General features: G+C 38.5%; 2 protein-coding genes across 2 annotated transcripts in view; one reads left to right on the forward strand and one right to left on the reverse strand.

The window, feature by feature from the left end:
- Positions 1-15000, forward strand: part of LOC144980952 (uncharacterized) — a 99962-nt gene that overhangs the window by 3965 nt on the left and 80997 nt on the right. The gene's annotated exons all lie outside the window — the stretch shown is intronic.
- On the reverse strand, positions 11179-11640 carry LOC144980633 (uncharacterized). The gene has a single exon (XM_078928314.1). It carries the CDS (start codon positions 11638-11640, stop codon positions 11179-11181), a length of 462 nt encoding a protein of 153 aa, XP_078784440.1.

Genomic DNA, 15000 nt, shown 5'->3' on the forward strand with positions numbered 1-15000 from the left:
GAGAGAAATAGAAAGTGTTTCAGATAAACCTGAGAATTCTCACATTTCAGTCAGTCAAAAAGCCAGTCACTCCTGTCTCCAATATACTTTCAAATCGTTAATTTTTCTTCGATGTGAACCTGGTTCGAGTCTCAAGGCAACTACCGATCGGAGTAATTAAAAAAAAGTTTCCACTTACAAGAATGTATACTCTTTACGACGTAATTCAAATGTTGCCTCGAATGTGTTTTTCCAATAAATATATTATTGAACTGGTTTTATGTATTTGACAACGCATAATATAACGCATAGAATGTTTTAAAAGAGTAAACTTTCTGATGTGCACGACTATATATCTATATAATTTTCACCAAGAATGCGGTTTTAATTAACAAAATCAAATATTTGCGAAGAAAAAGCCTCTGCCTGATGTGCACGTTGACTAGGACAATTCCACATTGCATTCTATATTTATTTCTCGATTTTGTTAAATAAAACGGCATTCCTGATGAAAATTGTTATCATTATTGAGACTTTGATTATTAAGAACAAGAAGCTCCCTTAGGCCAGTGGTTTGTGCTCTGTCTCGCCACGTGAGAACCACGATTCGACTCGTTCATCTGTTGTTTTTGTTGTTGTTTTTTTTGTTGCTTTTTTTTCGTTAGCTTGCATTCACTAATCATTGTTAGATTTTAATCTTAATTTTATTATTTAAAATGACTTTATTAAAAAAACATTGTTATGATTGACTTAATTTGCGGAAGGTTTTATTTTTCCTTACAAAGCGGCAATGAATGTCAACAATGGTTATAACATAAACTTATCTTGACTTCATTTTTCACGTATAACTTTTAGCTTTGGAATGTTTGTGAAATGAGATATAGCAAATAAAAGTCTAAGATGCTGATAAAACTTGACGAAAACAATTCCAACTAGATTGCGCAGATTAACTTTTCCCAATGCTAACCTTGTTTTCAAGCGTCCGTCTTAACAAGGAGCAATACCAACCGCAAAAAGGGGGGAAAATGTGCCAGAAAATTACAGATAGTATCGTTGCCCTCTGTATGCTTAAAGTGCTAGAACAGAACTAGTAGATTGTGTGAAATCTGTCACGTTTAATAAATAGTATATACCGTAAAGAACATTTTATGACGCCATACTACTTAACTTTACTGAGGCCTTCGGTCATCAAAGCCTATTATCAAAGATAAAGCACTACGGAATCCCAGAAACGACTCGTAAATGGATAGACTGTTTCCCCACAAATAGATTTCAGAAAGTGGTATTAGAAGGAAAAGAATCCAGTCTTCAATTTTCTGAAGTGTGTGCCCGAAAGGAAGGAAAGTAGGACTTGTCGTCAAAGTATGTTTCCGCAAGCCAGCAAATTGTTACAGTCAATAAGCAATAGACACTTAGCCGAAAGGAACATAACCACGCCCCTCGGACAATCGTCATAAAAAATGGCAGTGATGGGTAAACATGGCGAACTACACAGATTTTACTATCGATCGTATGTGTCTAAGTAAAATGCCCACTGTTCTACCTCTTGATCAATAGAACCAACACAGAAAACTATGTAAAATACCACAATGTATTAGTGTTTTCACCGCTAAATTAGATTCATTTCAACGATACATTTCACACCTACACTCCAGCACGGTTTCCTCGAACTCCTCGGGACATGCAAAAACGTTCGAGGAAACCGTAGGTCGATGAAACCTTGCCTTACCAAGCACAACTTGATGGAAAGGGGGTTGGGGGGGGGGGGGGGGGGGGACGCAGTGAGGCTCAACGGTATGGTATTAGCTTCATACCCGGAAGATACATAGTTCGACTATTCACTGCATTGTGTGGCCTTCAACAAGCTATCTCTCCATAGCTCAATTTGCGGCGCTGGGCTGCGGTTGACAACTGGGCTATTCTAGTCTTCCCTTGTAATTTATAGACCCTTAGACAAATCTCCGCTAGAAGATAAATAAAGGGAACGTTATTATTTATTTACTTTATTGCCTTTGTTGAGGGAGATAACTTTATACATAACATTATACATGAACTTGGTGTATGTGTGTGTGTGTGTGTGTGTGTGTGTGTTTGTTTTTTTTTTGTGTGTGGGGGAGGGGGGGGGGGAATTGCTGTATCACAACATTCATTTACTGTCGCATTAGCAAATCATAGCGCGTAGTATTGAAATTAGAAGTGATAAGATTAGCAGAGAGGTGTCGTTTATGCGAAACGGCAATGGAGTGTGTGTATGTGTGTGCGTGTGTGTGTGTGTGTGTATGTATCAAATTGTATACATACACATGCAGTGTAGATAGATACACACATACGTAACCGTCAATGTCACAGTAAATAATCAGTTGTCGAAATCAATGGTCGCATTTTTAAATCCTTCAATTGATCTAATTTTTTACTCTGGCTGGGTGAAATTAGTTCGAAGAAACCGTGTTCGGGGTAAAAATTAGTTCGAGGAAGGAATGGAATGATAACAAAGACTAAGGACAAAATTCGGGGCATTCGAATGAGTTCGAGGAAACCGTATGTTCGAGGAAACCGTGTTCGAGGAAACCGTGCTAGAGTGTATTTTTATTCTACCCGTGTTCCCCCCTTTTTTTTTATTTTAACGCATCAAATGTGACCCATCGTCTCAAAACGGTATTATATCGGGTTGAATCAGATGCTAAAAAGTCAAATTAGAGCTATACTGGTCAAAATTCTGAATTATTGCTAGTCAGCACACTAAAATATGATATTCATTTTCCTCAATAAAACATACATACTCAACCCAAGTTTAAATTTCTGGCTATAAATTTGATATTCAGCATTTTAATCATCCCGACATAATACCGTTTTGTGACGAGGGGTCACTTATTTGATGCGTTGCATTGTATTCCGCTCAATTTGGCACTCTTAGTTACCTAGCGAAAGCGTCTTTTTGTTTACATTCCAAGGTTTTTCTTCAACAGAACGGTTTAATCGTCGATCTTTTTTTGTATTTATCTTTTAATTGTTTATTGTTGTTGGCTGAAGAAGGGGTTTGAGCCCGAAATGGGGTATTTTATTCTTTTTTGAAGCTGTTATATTCATGTTTGTTTATTAGAAAACTCTTTATAAACTTATGCTTTTATTGTCTGATCGAAGAAATCGTGTGACAAGTCACCCATTTGGCGGTATATAAACAAAAGATAGAATGCGCTTGGCTAAGAAGCTCACAACATTACCATCCGGAAGTTTAACGGACCAACACACAAAACTATGTGTAACCTTGAACGTTTATAGTCTGGTCAATACAGTTTAGTGAGAATTACTCTAAACGCGGATGCCAAAAAACAATAACAAAAACCCGAAAGACGTCAACTTCATTCTATCTATATCAATTATCAGAGATAGTTCGAATTCATTCACTTTATTTGTTATTGATTTTTACCATCAATGCTTATGAGTAAGTCTCACTAAACAGTATTAACCAGACTATCTATGTTCAAAGTTACACACAGTTTTGTGTGTTGTTGGTTCGTTATTTTTCCAGATGGCAATGTTGTGAGCTTCTAAGCCAAGCACATACTATTACTACCTATAAAAAAAAACAACTGTTTGTAAGAGCACGTTCGAAGGCGTGTCACAAGTTCCATGTTTTGATTGGTTAAATATCTACTGGTTAAAATTGTATGAAGATTCCCAAATGGCACATTAAGTCTTAGTGTCGACGAATGCTTTAGTGGTTTTGTAAAATAAGTTAATTTACTGTAAAATATTATCTGTGCTTTATTAACAATAAGTACCAGTGCTTAACGAATAGGCATTACATATTACCGAGCCCTTCCCATTATTTTCAATATACTCTTTGTATTTCCGCTCACGTAGTCTATTTTATTTTAAGTGGGCTCTTCCACTCATACTGCGAAAATCAGGAATTTGTGGACTCTGAAGTGGGCTATTTTGTTACAGGAATGCAAACATCGTTCACGAGTATCACTTATTGTTTTACTTCTTTATTAGAACGTGTATATTCTCTCAATTCTTTTATTGTGTGCGGCTATGTGGTCTAGTGGTATGACACTCGCTTTCGGATCGGAAGGTCCTGGGTTCGAGCCTCGCTCGGCGCATAGTTGAGTCCTTGGAAAAGGCTCTTTACTCACATTCTCTCACCGTACTCAGGTGTAAAATGAATGCCTGGCCGTTAATAGCGTTGTCTCTGTCCGAAAAAAGCAAATATCGCCTAACAGGCGTCATGTCTAGTCCTACATGTTAAGTGTCGCTGTTGACCAGGGACCCCTTATAAAACGCTTTGAGCACGTTTAGTGGATATTGCTCTATATAAAATCTCAATTTGTCAGATTACTACACGAACGGACTGCGATGAAACTTAACAAGACTTGCAAGTTCTGTTTGGTCACCCTTTTCATCGAATAGTGATTGTGTAGAGCAAGGTGTAGAGGGTTCAATTTTGGATTGATTCAAACATAATATTATTCCCTCAGTCGTACAATAATTTTGTCTCTAAATAGCTAAATCTAATGCGTCCCTTAAGAAAGGCTTCATAAAATCTTTTAAATTTATAATTCTTTAACACTCACCAGCAATAATTGTACAGAGGATTATAAAATAAGCACAGCTCTTTATAACGAGTTCACTATAACGAGTAGTGCTTTAATTCATCATCATAATCGTCGTCGTCATCATCGTCGTCATCATCATTATCATCATCATCATCATCATCATCATCATCGTCGTCGTCGTCATCATCATCATCATCATCATCATCATCATCATCATCATCATCATCACCACCAAGGGTCAAAAGCTATAGTGACATTGTAATTATGCGAGTGATAGTTGAAACGATTAAAACAATTTGGATACATTGCAGTAGCCGTGTTGCCAACCGTGGCCCATGAAATTATGTACAACAGAGATCCAAAATGAGTAAGATTTTGAAAAAATGCGTTGGCTACAATCTTGCAAGAACGATAATAGGCACTAAATTTGATGATTGGAAATTAGACCATACCTGTGGTGTTATAATAGATAATTTAAATTAATGAACACAATTACTCTTTATAGACAATATAAATAATATCCATTTCCAGACTCCAATTTTAAATCTGATATTGAACTCCCTATATGAAAGTGTAGATCAACAAACTGATTAAAGTGTTTAAGAATAGGTACTAAAAGAGTGAATTATTGTTAAAAATGCTTAAATAATTTTTAAAAATTAATAATAATGCGTTCACTCCTGAGCAAAATGTGTACAATGAGCAAAATTGCGTAAGAATACATCTTTTTAAAATGTAAGGTTGACACCACTGCAGTAGCATTCAGTTTGCAGTAAAATATGACAAACCGAAACGGATTAACAGAAAATAATGATCAACCGCACATATCTCGAAATCGTATCAACGTTACGGATTTGTCTGTTCAAAAGGCATAATAACAGTGTAATTGACATATAACCGATTCACATAATATATGATAGATCTACAATGAATTAGCGTTCATAATGTAGTGAAAATATCTCAAACCAAAACTATTTTATAAAAAAATGATAAAAAGGAAAATTTGCGAAATGGCATCGACGTTGCGTCTTTGTAACTAACAAAATCCTGATAATCCTGTTACTGTTACCAAAAAGAAAAGCATATAGTAAAACAACCAATAAATCGTCAAGTGATTGTCTATTTGACAGTGCAGGCGCCTGTCAATGTCTCATTCGGGAGAAAAAAAATGAAATTTAAAGAAGTCCAATTTGACAATTTTCAAAATAAAAATTGAACAATATCCCATTGAATAAGCTACTTTTACAACAACAACAACAACAACAAAAACAACAACAACAACAACAAAAATAACAACAAGAACAACCCCCCCCCCAAAAAAAAAAAAAAAAAAAAAACAAAAAAAAAAAAAAACCCAAACAAACAAAAAAAAAACAAAACAAAAAATCAAACAAACATATTTTAACACATAAAGTACGGTTAGGGCAATTTCTAATATGAACATTGGACAAAAGAGAAACCAATAGATCAATACCACTTGATATCAAATAATATATCTAGGCAGTCTGGATCTCAAGCGATTCATGTAATTTCACACATTGTTTTCAGTATTATGCTTGTAGACATCTGCATGTCTCATATAATACAGTATAAAAGTTGTTAAAAGTTGTAAGCTGACGTAGTTCGAATAACAGTGACATTTTTGTCCTGAAAAGAGAGAGAGAGAGAGAGAGAGAGAGAGAGAGAGAGAGAGAGAGAGAGAGAGAGAGAGAGAGAGAGAGAGAGAGAGAGAGAGAGAGAGATTAAGTAAACGATTTTGACCAAGCGCTCTTTACTTGTCAGTCAAAGAAATTTAAGTCTATATAATCTGTTTTGACAAGAAAAGCATGAGTACGGCTAAAAGTATGGACATGGACGATATGATGTTTTACGATATTTCATCGCCACATTTAATCGTTGATTTTATTTTAAGACAAAGTAGCCAAAGAATATTTTAAAAAACATTTATAGTGGCCGCAAATAATAAGCTTTGCTGTATGCACATGTGGAAATCACAATCTTATTCATATTTGAAATGTAACATTTATGATAACCATAATGGCCATTGATAATAAACACAGATTCATGACGTGATACAAAATTCAGATACACCGTGACGTTAAATATGTTAACAAGGCACGGACCACCTGCTGGAGGAATTTTAATTGGATGGGAATGGAAGCATGGATAAAGAAGGCGAGGGATTGGTGCAAACGGAGGAGAGGGGAATGAATAAAGAATGGAGCATATCAAAAACCACAAACAATTGTTATCAACAATGTTCTTGTGAGGGAAACATTTCTATTTACTTTCGGGTTCAATTTAACGTTTCTTTTACAACTGACTTATAATTTAATTTAAAAATTACTCATCGAAAAGCTCACCATGACCCACGTATCCCAGCTGGAAGAATAGACAATACTTAGAGTATCTGTTGAATTTATCGGAAATGTTCCTGATATTGTACCAGCAGACCCACATTGATCATTAATTGTGGTAACTTTTAGAAAGAAAATAAAGGAAAAAGCATCAAAACATGAAAAGCATCCCAATATGATATTTTACATACTATAGCAGATGATTAACTAAAGACAGACATCCAAACAAGGAAAGGGGGAAGGGTGAAATCTAGCAGGGGAAGGATATGAAGGGATTGGATATAAGCTATCTTACAAAAACATGATTTGAACATATGAATTAAAAAAATTGTCATCCTTACTTAGAGACCAACAACGTTCGGGGCTGCTCCTACAAAAGCAGAAACAACGCTAGCATGTGCAGTGGAAATTCAGTATAACAGTGATGATGGGGACCATCCTAAAATCTTGTTATAACCGAGTCCTGTTATAGCCGAATTTCAAGGGAAATAACCCAAATGGCCTAAGTCACCTCCCCCCCCCCTCTCCCTCACTATTTCTCTCACTTTCAAACCGATCGTTGTGTGTGTGTGTGTGTGTATTTGTGTGTTTGTATGTGTGTTTCATGCTATGCTATGTGTGTGTGTTAGGATACAAATATGGTACGAATAGTGCTCGACATGTAACAATGGAGCTAATTATTATTATGACAATCAACAACAACTCAAACCCATGTAACACACAGTCCTGACGATGGCCTGAAACATTGATGTAGACTGACTCTAATATCGTGGTCTTAATGTGTGGAAGGCCGAGTATCCTTAAACAGACAAATAAATCACCTATTACTCTCGGAAATAGTACAATAGAATTTTCATATAAAGCTAAAGAAAACCTTGGCGTCATTATTGATAAAGATCTTTCCATTACAAACCACGTGAAATAGCACCATACAATCTATGTACCTACATAGAAATGAATTTTTTTTAAAAGAAGCAAAATTCGTCATTTAATACCGAAGCATGTAGCAGAATTTTTTTAAATTAATTTCCTCCACTCCAATCCACTCCAAATTGGACTATTGTAACTCCCTCTAGGCGAATTTAGTTAAAGACAAAATGAGTAAACTTCAGGTTGCTCCAAATAACGCAGCCAGACTCATTGTACGCAAAGCCAAAAATACCCGTCAGCAACTGGCCTTCTCCGTGAGTTGCATTGGCTTCCTGTGGAAAAAAAAAGATTCGTCTATAAGACTTGTACTATTGTCTACAAATCCTTGATCACTAACAGTCCCTCCTATACTAAATACCCTCTATGTTCCCAATAGAAACTTGAGGTCAAGCAATGACCTTGCATAAATTAGGTGAACAATATTTTCAATTTTCGGCCCTCCATTTTTGGAACTCTCGCCCATCACACGTACGATGCTCCGATTAATTGACAACTTTCCAATCTCGCTTAAAGTTTTATACTTTTACGTCATAAGTTGCAATACTATTATCATATTTTGTTGTTAACTTGAATTCGTATCACTTTTCATCAACACTTGACTTACCATAACGTTTTTTAGTATATCACTGTAAAGCGCTTAGAGCCTGTGACAACAGGGTAAAGCGCTATATAAATGCCATTTATTATTATTATTATTTATATATATATATATATATATATATATATATATATATATATATATATATATATATATATATATATATATAGAGAGAGAGAGAGAGAGAGAGAGAGAGAGAGTATTCACGACTTTGGACTAGCCTTGGTCTCGGTTGCCGTTAGTTGTAGGCTTACTTGATCGTAATGTGGGCTAATGCATAGCATATGGAGATCTTGAGCGGTACTGCTGAATATCGAAATCCACCCAAATCTATCGAAATCCACTCCATTGGGAATTAAATCAGAGAAGGTGGGCACCAGTGGGAAATGAACCAGTTAAAACGGGAGGTGGGCACCAGTAGGGAGTGAACCAGAGACTATGAGAGGTGGGCACCAGTGAAGATAAAACTGGGGACTATGGGAGGTGGGTACCAGTCGGTAGTGAACTCAGAACTATGTGAGGGGGGCACCAGTGGAAAATGAAACGGAGACAATGGGAGGTGGGAACCAGTGGGGATTGACCCAGAGACCATGGGCGTTGGGCATCAGTGAAGAGTAAACCAGAGCTTTTAAGAGAGGTGGGCACCGTGGGTATTGAACTGGAGACTATTGGAGGTGAGTACTAGCCTGTTGTGAAACCAAAACCCAGAGCAGTGGGCACCAGTGAGGGAGTAAACCAGAGACTACGGGAGATGGTAACAAGTGAGGCCTGAACCCGGAACAATGGGAATGGAGACCAATGGGGAATGATCAAAGGACAATGGGATGAGATACAAGTGGCGTGGGACTGTGAGATGTGTACACTACTAAGGAGTGAATCCAAGGCTGAGGAAGAAGACATCTAGAGGGTGGGGGGTGAACCTGGGACTGTGGGAGGTTAACACCAGTGGGGATTGAACCCGGAACTAAGGGAGGTGGACATAAGTGGAGAGTAAACATTGGACTATGAGAGATGCACACCAGTGGGGAGCGAACCCTAGGTGGGTACCAGTGGAGAGTGAGTAAATCCAGAGTTATGAGAGGTGGATACCAGTGGGGATTGAACCCGGAAACAGGGGAGGTGGACACAAGTGAGGAATACACCTGGGACTGTGAGATGTGGACACTACTGGGGACTGAACCCAGGGATACGGAAGGAGACATCTAGTGGGGAGTAAACTCGACACTATCTAGAGCGGACACCAGTGAGGAGTGAACTTGAAATAATATATATCTATCCCTTAATCTTGGCCATCCAACTTTCATAGTCCTGGGCTCGTTCCCCAATGATGCCAATCTCAGGTAGTCTAGTGATCCCATTTGTCCCTCGTTTATACGCTTTTAGTGTCCATCTTTTATAGTCCCGGGTTCGCTACCGACCAGTGTCCACCTGTCGGTGGGGTTCCGGGTTCCCTAATGGTGTCCACCTATAACAGCTCTGGGTTCACTCCCCACTGGTGCCCACATCCCATATTATCTGGTTCACTCCCCAGTGGTTCCCACCTCCCATAGTTTCTGGTTCAATCCCTACTGGTGCAAACCTCCCATAGTCTCCGGTTCACTGCCCAATGGTGCCCATCTCCTAGAGTATCTGGTTCAATTCCCACTGGTGCCCACCTCCCATGGTCTCCTGTTCACTCTCCACTGGTGGCCACTTCCCATAGTCTCTGGTTCACTCCCCACTGGTGCCCACCTGCCATAGTCTCTGGTTCACTCCCCACTGGTGCCCACCTGCCATAGTCTCTGGTTCAATCCCCACTGATGCCCACCTCTCATAGTCTCTGGTTCACTCCCCAATGGTGCCCACCTCCAAGAGAATCTGGTCCAATCCCCACTGGTGCCCACCTCCCATGGTTTACGGTTTACTCTCAACTGGTGCACACCTCCCATTCTCTCTGTATCAATCCTTAGTGGTGCCCTGGTCCTATATTCTCTGGTTCACTCCCAACTTGTGCCCACCTCACATAGTTCTGGGTTCACTCCCCACCGGTGCCCACCTCCCATAATCTCTGGTTCACTCCCCACTGGAGTGGATTTCGGTAATACCAATAATGAGTGTGTTTCCATGTTTTTTTTTATGCTGGGAGGAGATAACCATTGAGAAAATTCGGAAGTGAATTTGAACTCAGAAAAAGAGACTACGTTGCATCATTTAAGAGGTCGGCGGTGCTATTGACTACTTAAAGTGCTAACTTTGTAATCGTTGGACCAAAATAGGTATGTGAGTGTGCTACATAGACGATTTCTTACATGATGAGTATAATTATGGATAACTTGCAGGGTGGTTTAACAGTATCTCTGCTCAAGACCATACACTCCGTTTTTTTCACATCGAGTTTTAACCCCATGTCTTCGCTATGTTTGGCCACATTATCGAGTAGTTTTTGTAACTCTTTCTCTGATTCTGCGATTAGAACAGTGTCATCCTCATATCTCAGACTGTTGATGACATGTCCCCCCACATTCACTCCCGCCCTCAGCTGTATCTCACGCAGAACGAACTCGCCGTAGATGTTAAAAAGGTCGGGAGATAGGACATATCCCTGCCTCACTCCTCGCTGTATATCGCGTGTACTCGCTGACCTCACCATCAACCCGAGCAGCCACCCCATGCTCCAACGAGTCGAATGGCCCTGCCATCTACATCCAACCCCTGCAGAATGTCAACAACTCCCTCATGTCCCACACGGCCAAAGGCCCCCCTGTAATCAACAAAGTTACACATCTTTTTGCATTCCAATACAGCGATCTACCATTGCTGCCAATGTGAAAATAACATTTCCTGTCCCACCATCCGGCACAAATCCAAACCGAATATCACCGACCTCTGGTCTGATCCCATTCCGAACTCCCTCCATCAAGACACAAAGCAAGAATTGTGTAATGTGACTCATTAAACTGGTTGTTCTATGAAGTCCACATTCGTTGGCTCCCGGTTTCCCTGGCAACACCATGACTACTGATTTGCTCATCCCACTGAGCATCCCCCCAGAATCACAAATCAAATTCACCATTTCAGTTAACTTATCAATTACCCAATCTCCAAGTGCCTCAATCAACTCTACATGAATATTGTCAGGTCCAGGTGCCCTCCCCCTCCCCATCTCGCTGAGTGCATTCTCCACTTCAGCCCCTGAGATAGGTGGACGAAGGGATCGGGAGAGTTGAAGGTTTTGCATATTTGGGATGTATTGTTGCATCTGATGGTAGATCCACCCATGAAATTGAAGGAAGAATTGCTTTAGCAAAGAACACATACAATCAATTAAAGCAAATCATGAACAACCACAACATTGAGATGGCGGCAAAACTCCGGGTGGTGAAATCATACGTGTGGTCTGTGCTTCTTTGTGGCAGCGAGTGTTGGAAGATTAACAGGGAATGTGAGCGTAGAGTGACTGCAGCCGAGGTTTGCTTTTACGGACGCATTCTTGGAATCTCATGGAAAGATAGAATAAAAAGCGAGGAGGTATTGAAGGAAATTGGAGTGCGACCAACTTTGGTAAACACCATCAGAAAGGGACAGTTAAAATTTCTCGGACATATTTACAGAGAGAACGGAATTGAAGAGATTGTACTTGCGGGTAGGGTTGCTGGGAAGAGGGGAGGATGGATTGCATTGACAGTCTGGGCGGATGGATTGGTGGAGGAGGAACAGGAATCGAGCTATTGAGAAGATCTGAGGACAGATATGGTTGGAGGGACATGATTGCCGATGTCTGCAACAGGCCTACACTTGATGATGATGATGATGATGATGATGATGATGATGATGATGATGATGATGATGATGATGATGATGATGATGATGATAATTATGGAGAAAATAATGTTTATGGTGACATAATTAATGTTTGCTAAAATGGCAACAAAAGTAAAGAAAATTGGCATTTTAGTCTCTGCAATGTTGTGTCATTTTTCTCTAATATTTTATTTCTGAACACGGTTTTGAAGAATCGCTGTATCTACCTTTTTTGTTTCTCAATTCATATTTCAATAATTTTACCAGTTTACGTATAAGGATTTGTTTTATTTGTGTTATTTGAAAGAAATCAAATGAAAAGTCTCAGAGATACAATTCGATAAAGAGTGGCGCTTTTTTTAGTGACCACCTGATCTATGTATGTATGTATGTATGTATGTATGTATGTATGTATGTATGTATGTATGTATGTATGTATGTATGTATGTATGTATGTATGTATGTATGTATGTATGTATGTATGTATGTATGTATGTATGTATGTATGTATGTATGTATGTATGTATGTATGTATGTATGTATGTATGTATGTATGTATGTATGTATGTATGTATGTATGTATGTATGTATGTATGTATGTATGTATGTATGTATGTATGTATGTATGCATACGTGTATGCATGCATGTATGTATGTATGTATGTATGTATGTATGTATGTGTTCAAGATGGCGGACAGGTCAGTCGGGTCTCTCGTAGTCTCTAGATCTACCGTCTCTTGTATCCATCATCCGTGGTAGCTGTCCTCGTAAACACAGACAATGTCTAGAAGGAGTATAGGACTTGTGACAAGGATCAGATTTCTTGCCAAGGAGTGTATCAAAAGTGGTAAAATTCGACTAGACGTCGGACAGAATGGTTACAATGTTGTAAAACGTGTTGTGAATGGCGGAAATAGTGATTGTGATTTGTTTGACATTTCTAATTGGCTCCAGTATCAGCATGAACCGACCAGTAATTCTTCTTGGAATAAGTTTATACAACAAGAGGGTATGTTCAGACATACTATATCTACACAACCCATTAAAATTAAACCAACTTTTTGTCACTCCAACCCATCAAAATGGATAAAATTATTTTCAACACTACACAGTGTTTTCATCAAAAACAACACATTCCAAATCCAAAGACCCGATAATGGACAGCCGTTTAGCATTGAATTTCTTCGCTACTGCAAACGAATCTTAACAAAATTCCCAGATGGACCGATTAAAAAAATGATAAAAGACCCGATCAACAATTATGAAGCTCTATTAAAATATATCGAAATAAAAATAATAGATATAAAGTCCTCTATTATGCCCTCCCTTATTCAAAACAACACACCAAGAGCACAGGAGGAAAAAGAGGTGACAAGACAAGAACTCACAGCAATATTCGTAAACCACCAACGAAAAGCTATTGATATTATTAGCAACGGATGTAAACAAACACACTCAAGTTGTGAGATAGATATCAACACAGTAGAGACTGCCTATAAAGAAGAATGTCAACGAAACAATAACTGCCTATAAAGAAGAATGTCAACGAAACAATATAAACATTAGTGACACACCCTGGTCCGATGATGTCACTATTCCCCCTCCCGCATGGACACCATCAACAAGTGAGTTTACAATCGACGAACTCACAAGCTGTGTTAAAAAATTACCTTATGAAAAGTCACCCGGGGCAGACGGTGTCACCTATAAATATATAAAACAAAATATAAACAAACTGGCACCAATTTTTACGGCCATCTTTAACACCTGTTTAAAATATCAAAAAGTCCCCCCAGACTGGAAACACAGTATCATAACAACACTGGCAAAAAAGAATGGGAACAAGGACAACGTCGACGACTGGCGACCTATCGCCTTATTACTAACGTCCTATAAAATATTCACGAAACTCATACAAATTCGACACATGCAATAGATTGTCGACACGGAGAGACTGTCACTTTCACAGAAAGGTTCATTACCTAGAAACGGGCTACAAGAACATGTGTTTTCGTTAAAATGTGCAGTATCAGATTTTTTTACACTCATCGGGAAAATTATATTTATGCTTTGTAGATATAAAAGATGCATTTGGAAGTATAGATCACGAATTCATGCTACGTCAACTTAATGAATATTCATATCCTCCAGTATTCATCAACATTACTAAGGATATTTATAACAAAGCATCATTCCAAGTAAAAGTCCGAAATCACCTCACAAATACAATCTAGAGAGACAAAGGTATAATCCAAGGATGTCCATGGTCTGTAATTGTCTTTGAACAAGGAATAGATAAATGGCTAAGATGGATCGAACAAAACCATACCTCTCTGCAGATGCCACTACCCATCCAAGGTTACGTTGACGACGTCACGTTACTAGCAAAAAGTGAAGAAGTAATGAATCAATTGTGCAATAAAACAACTCAATTTATGAATGCAACGGGAATGAATATAAAACCCCCAAAATGCGCCATAACATCTGGCCAACGTTCATGTAACAACTGGAACAAAAAATTCAAATTACCTAAATGATCTTTAAATCATTGATACTTTCTAATCGTTTTTATTTTTGTTCTTCGAAGCGAACCCTTCGAGTCTCGCAAGCTCAAACCGATTCATTTAGTTTGGTTTTTGTATTTTGTGTACTTAGGACGATTTGTAATTTTCAGTTTTTAAAACTGATGTCAATATCAACAGAACATTTTTTTTGCCTCTGTCATTCGTAACCGACGTATTTTCCTTCCGAATAGAAGTTCTCATAACAATGGCTGCTAATTTGTTGACGCAAAGA

This window comes from Berghia stephanieae, chromosome 10, assembly GCF_034508935.2.
Source record: "Berghia stephanieae isolate SIO BIC M18660-M18661 chromosome 10, UCSD_Bste_1.3, whole genome shotgun sequence".
In the NCBI taxonomy this organism is placed as follows: Eukaryota; Metazoa; Mollusca; class Gastropoda; order Nudibranchia; family Aeolidiidae; genus Berghia; species Berghia stephanieae.

Coding starts and splice junctions, on each gene's coding strand:
- LOC144980633 (XM_078928314.1), bottom strand. CDS start 11,640: ATGCAAAACCTTCAACTCTCCCGATCCCTTCGTCCACCTATCTCAGGG.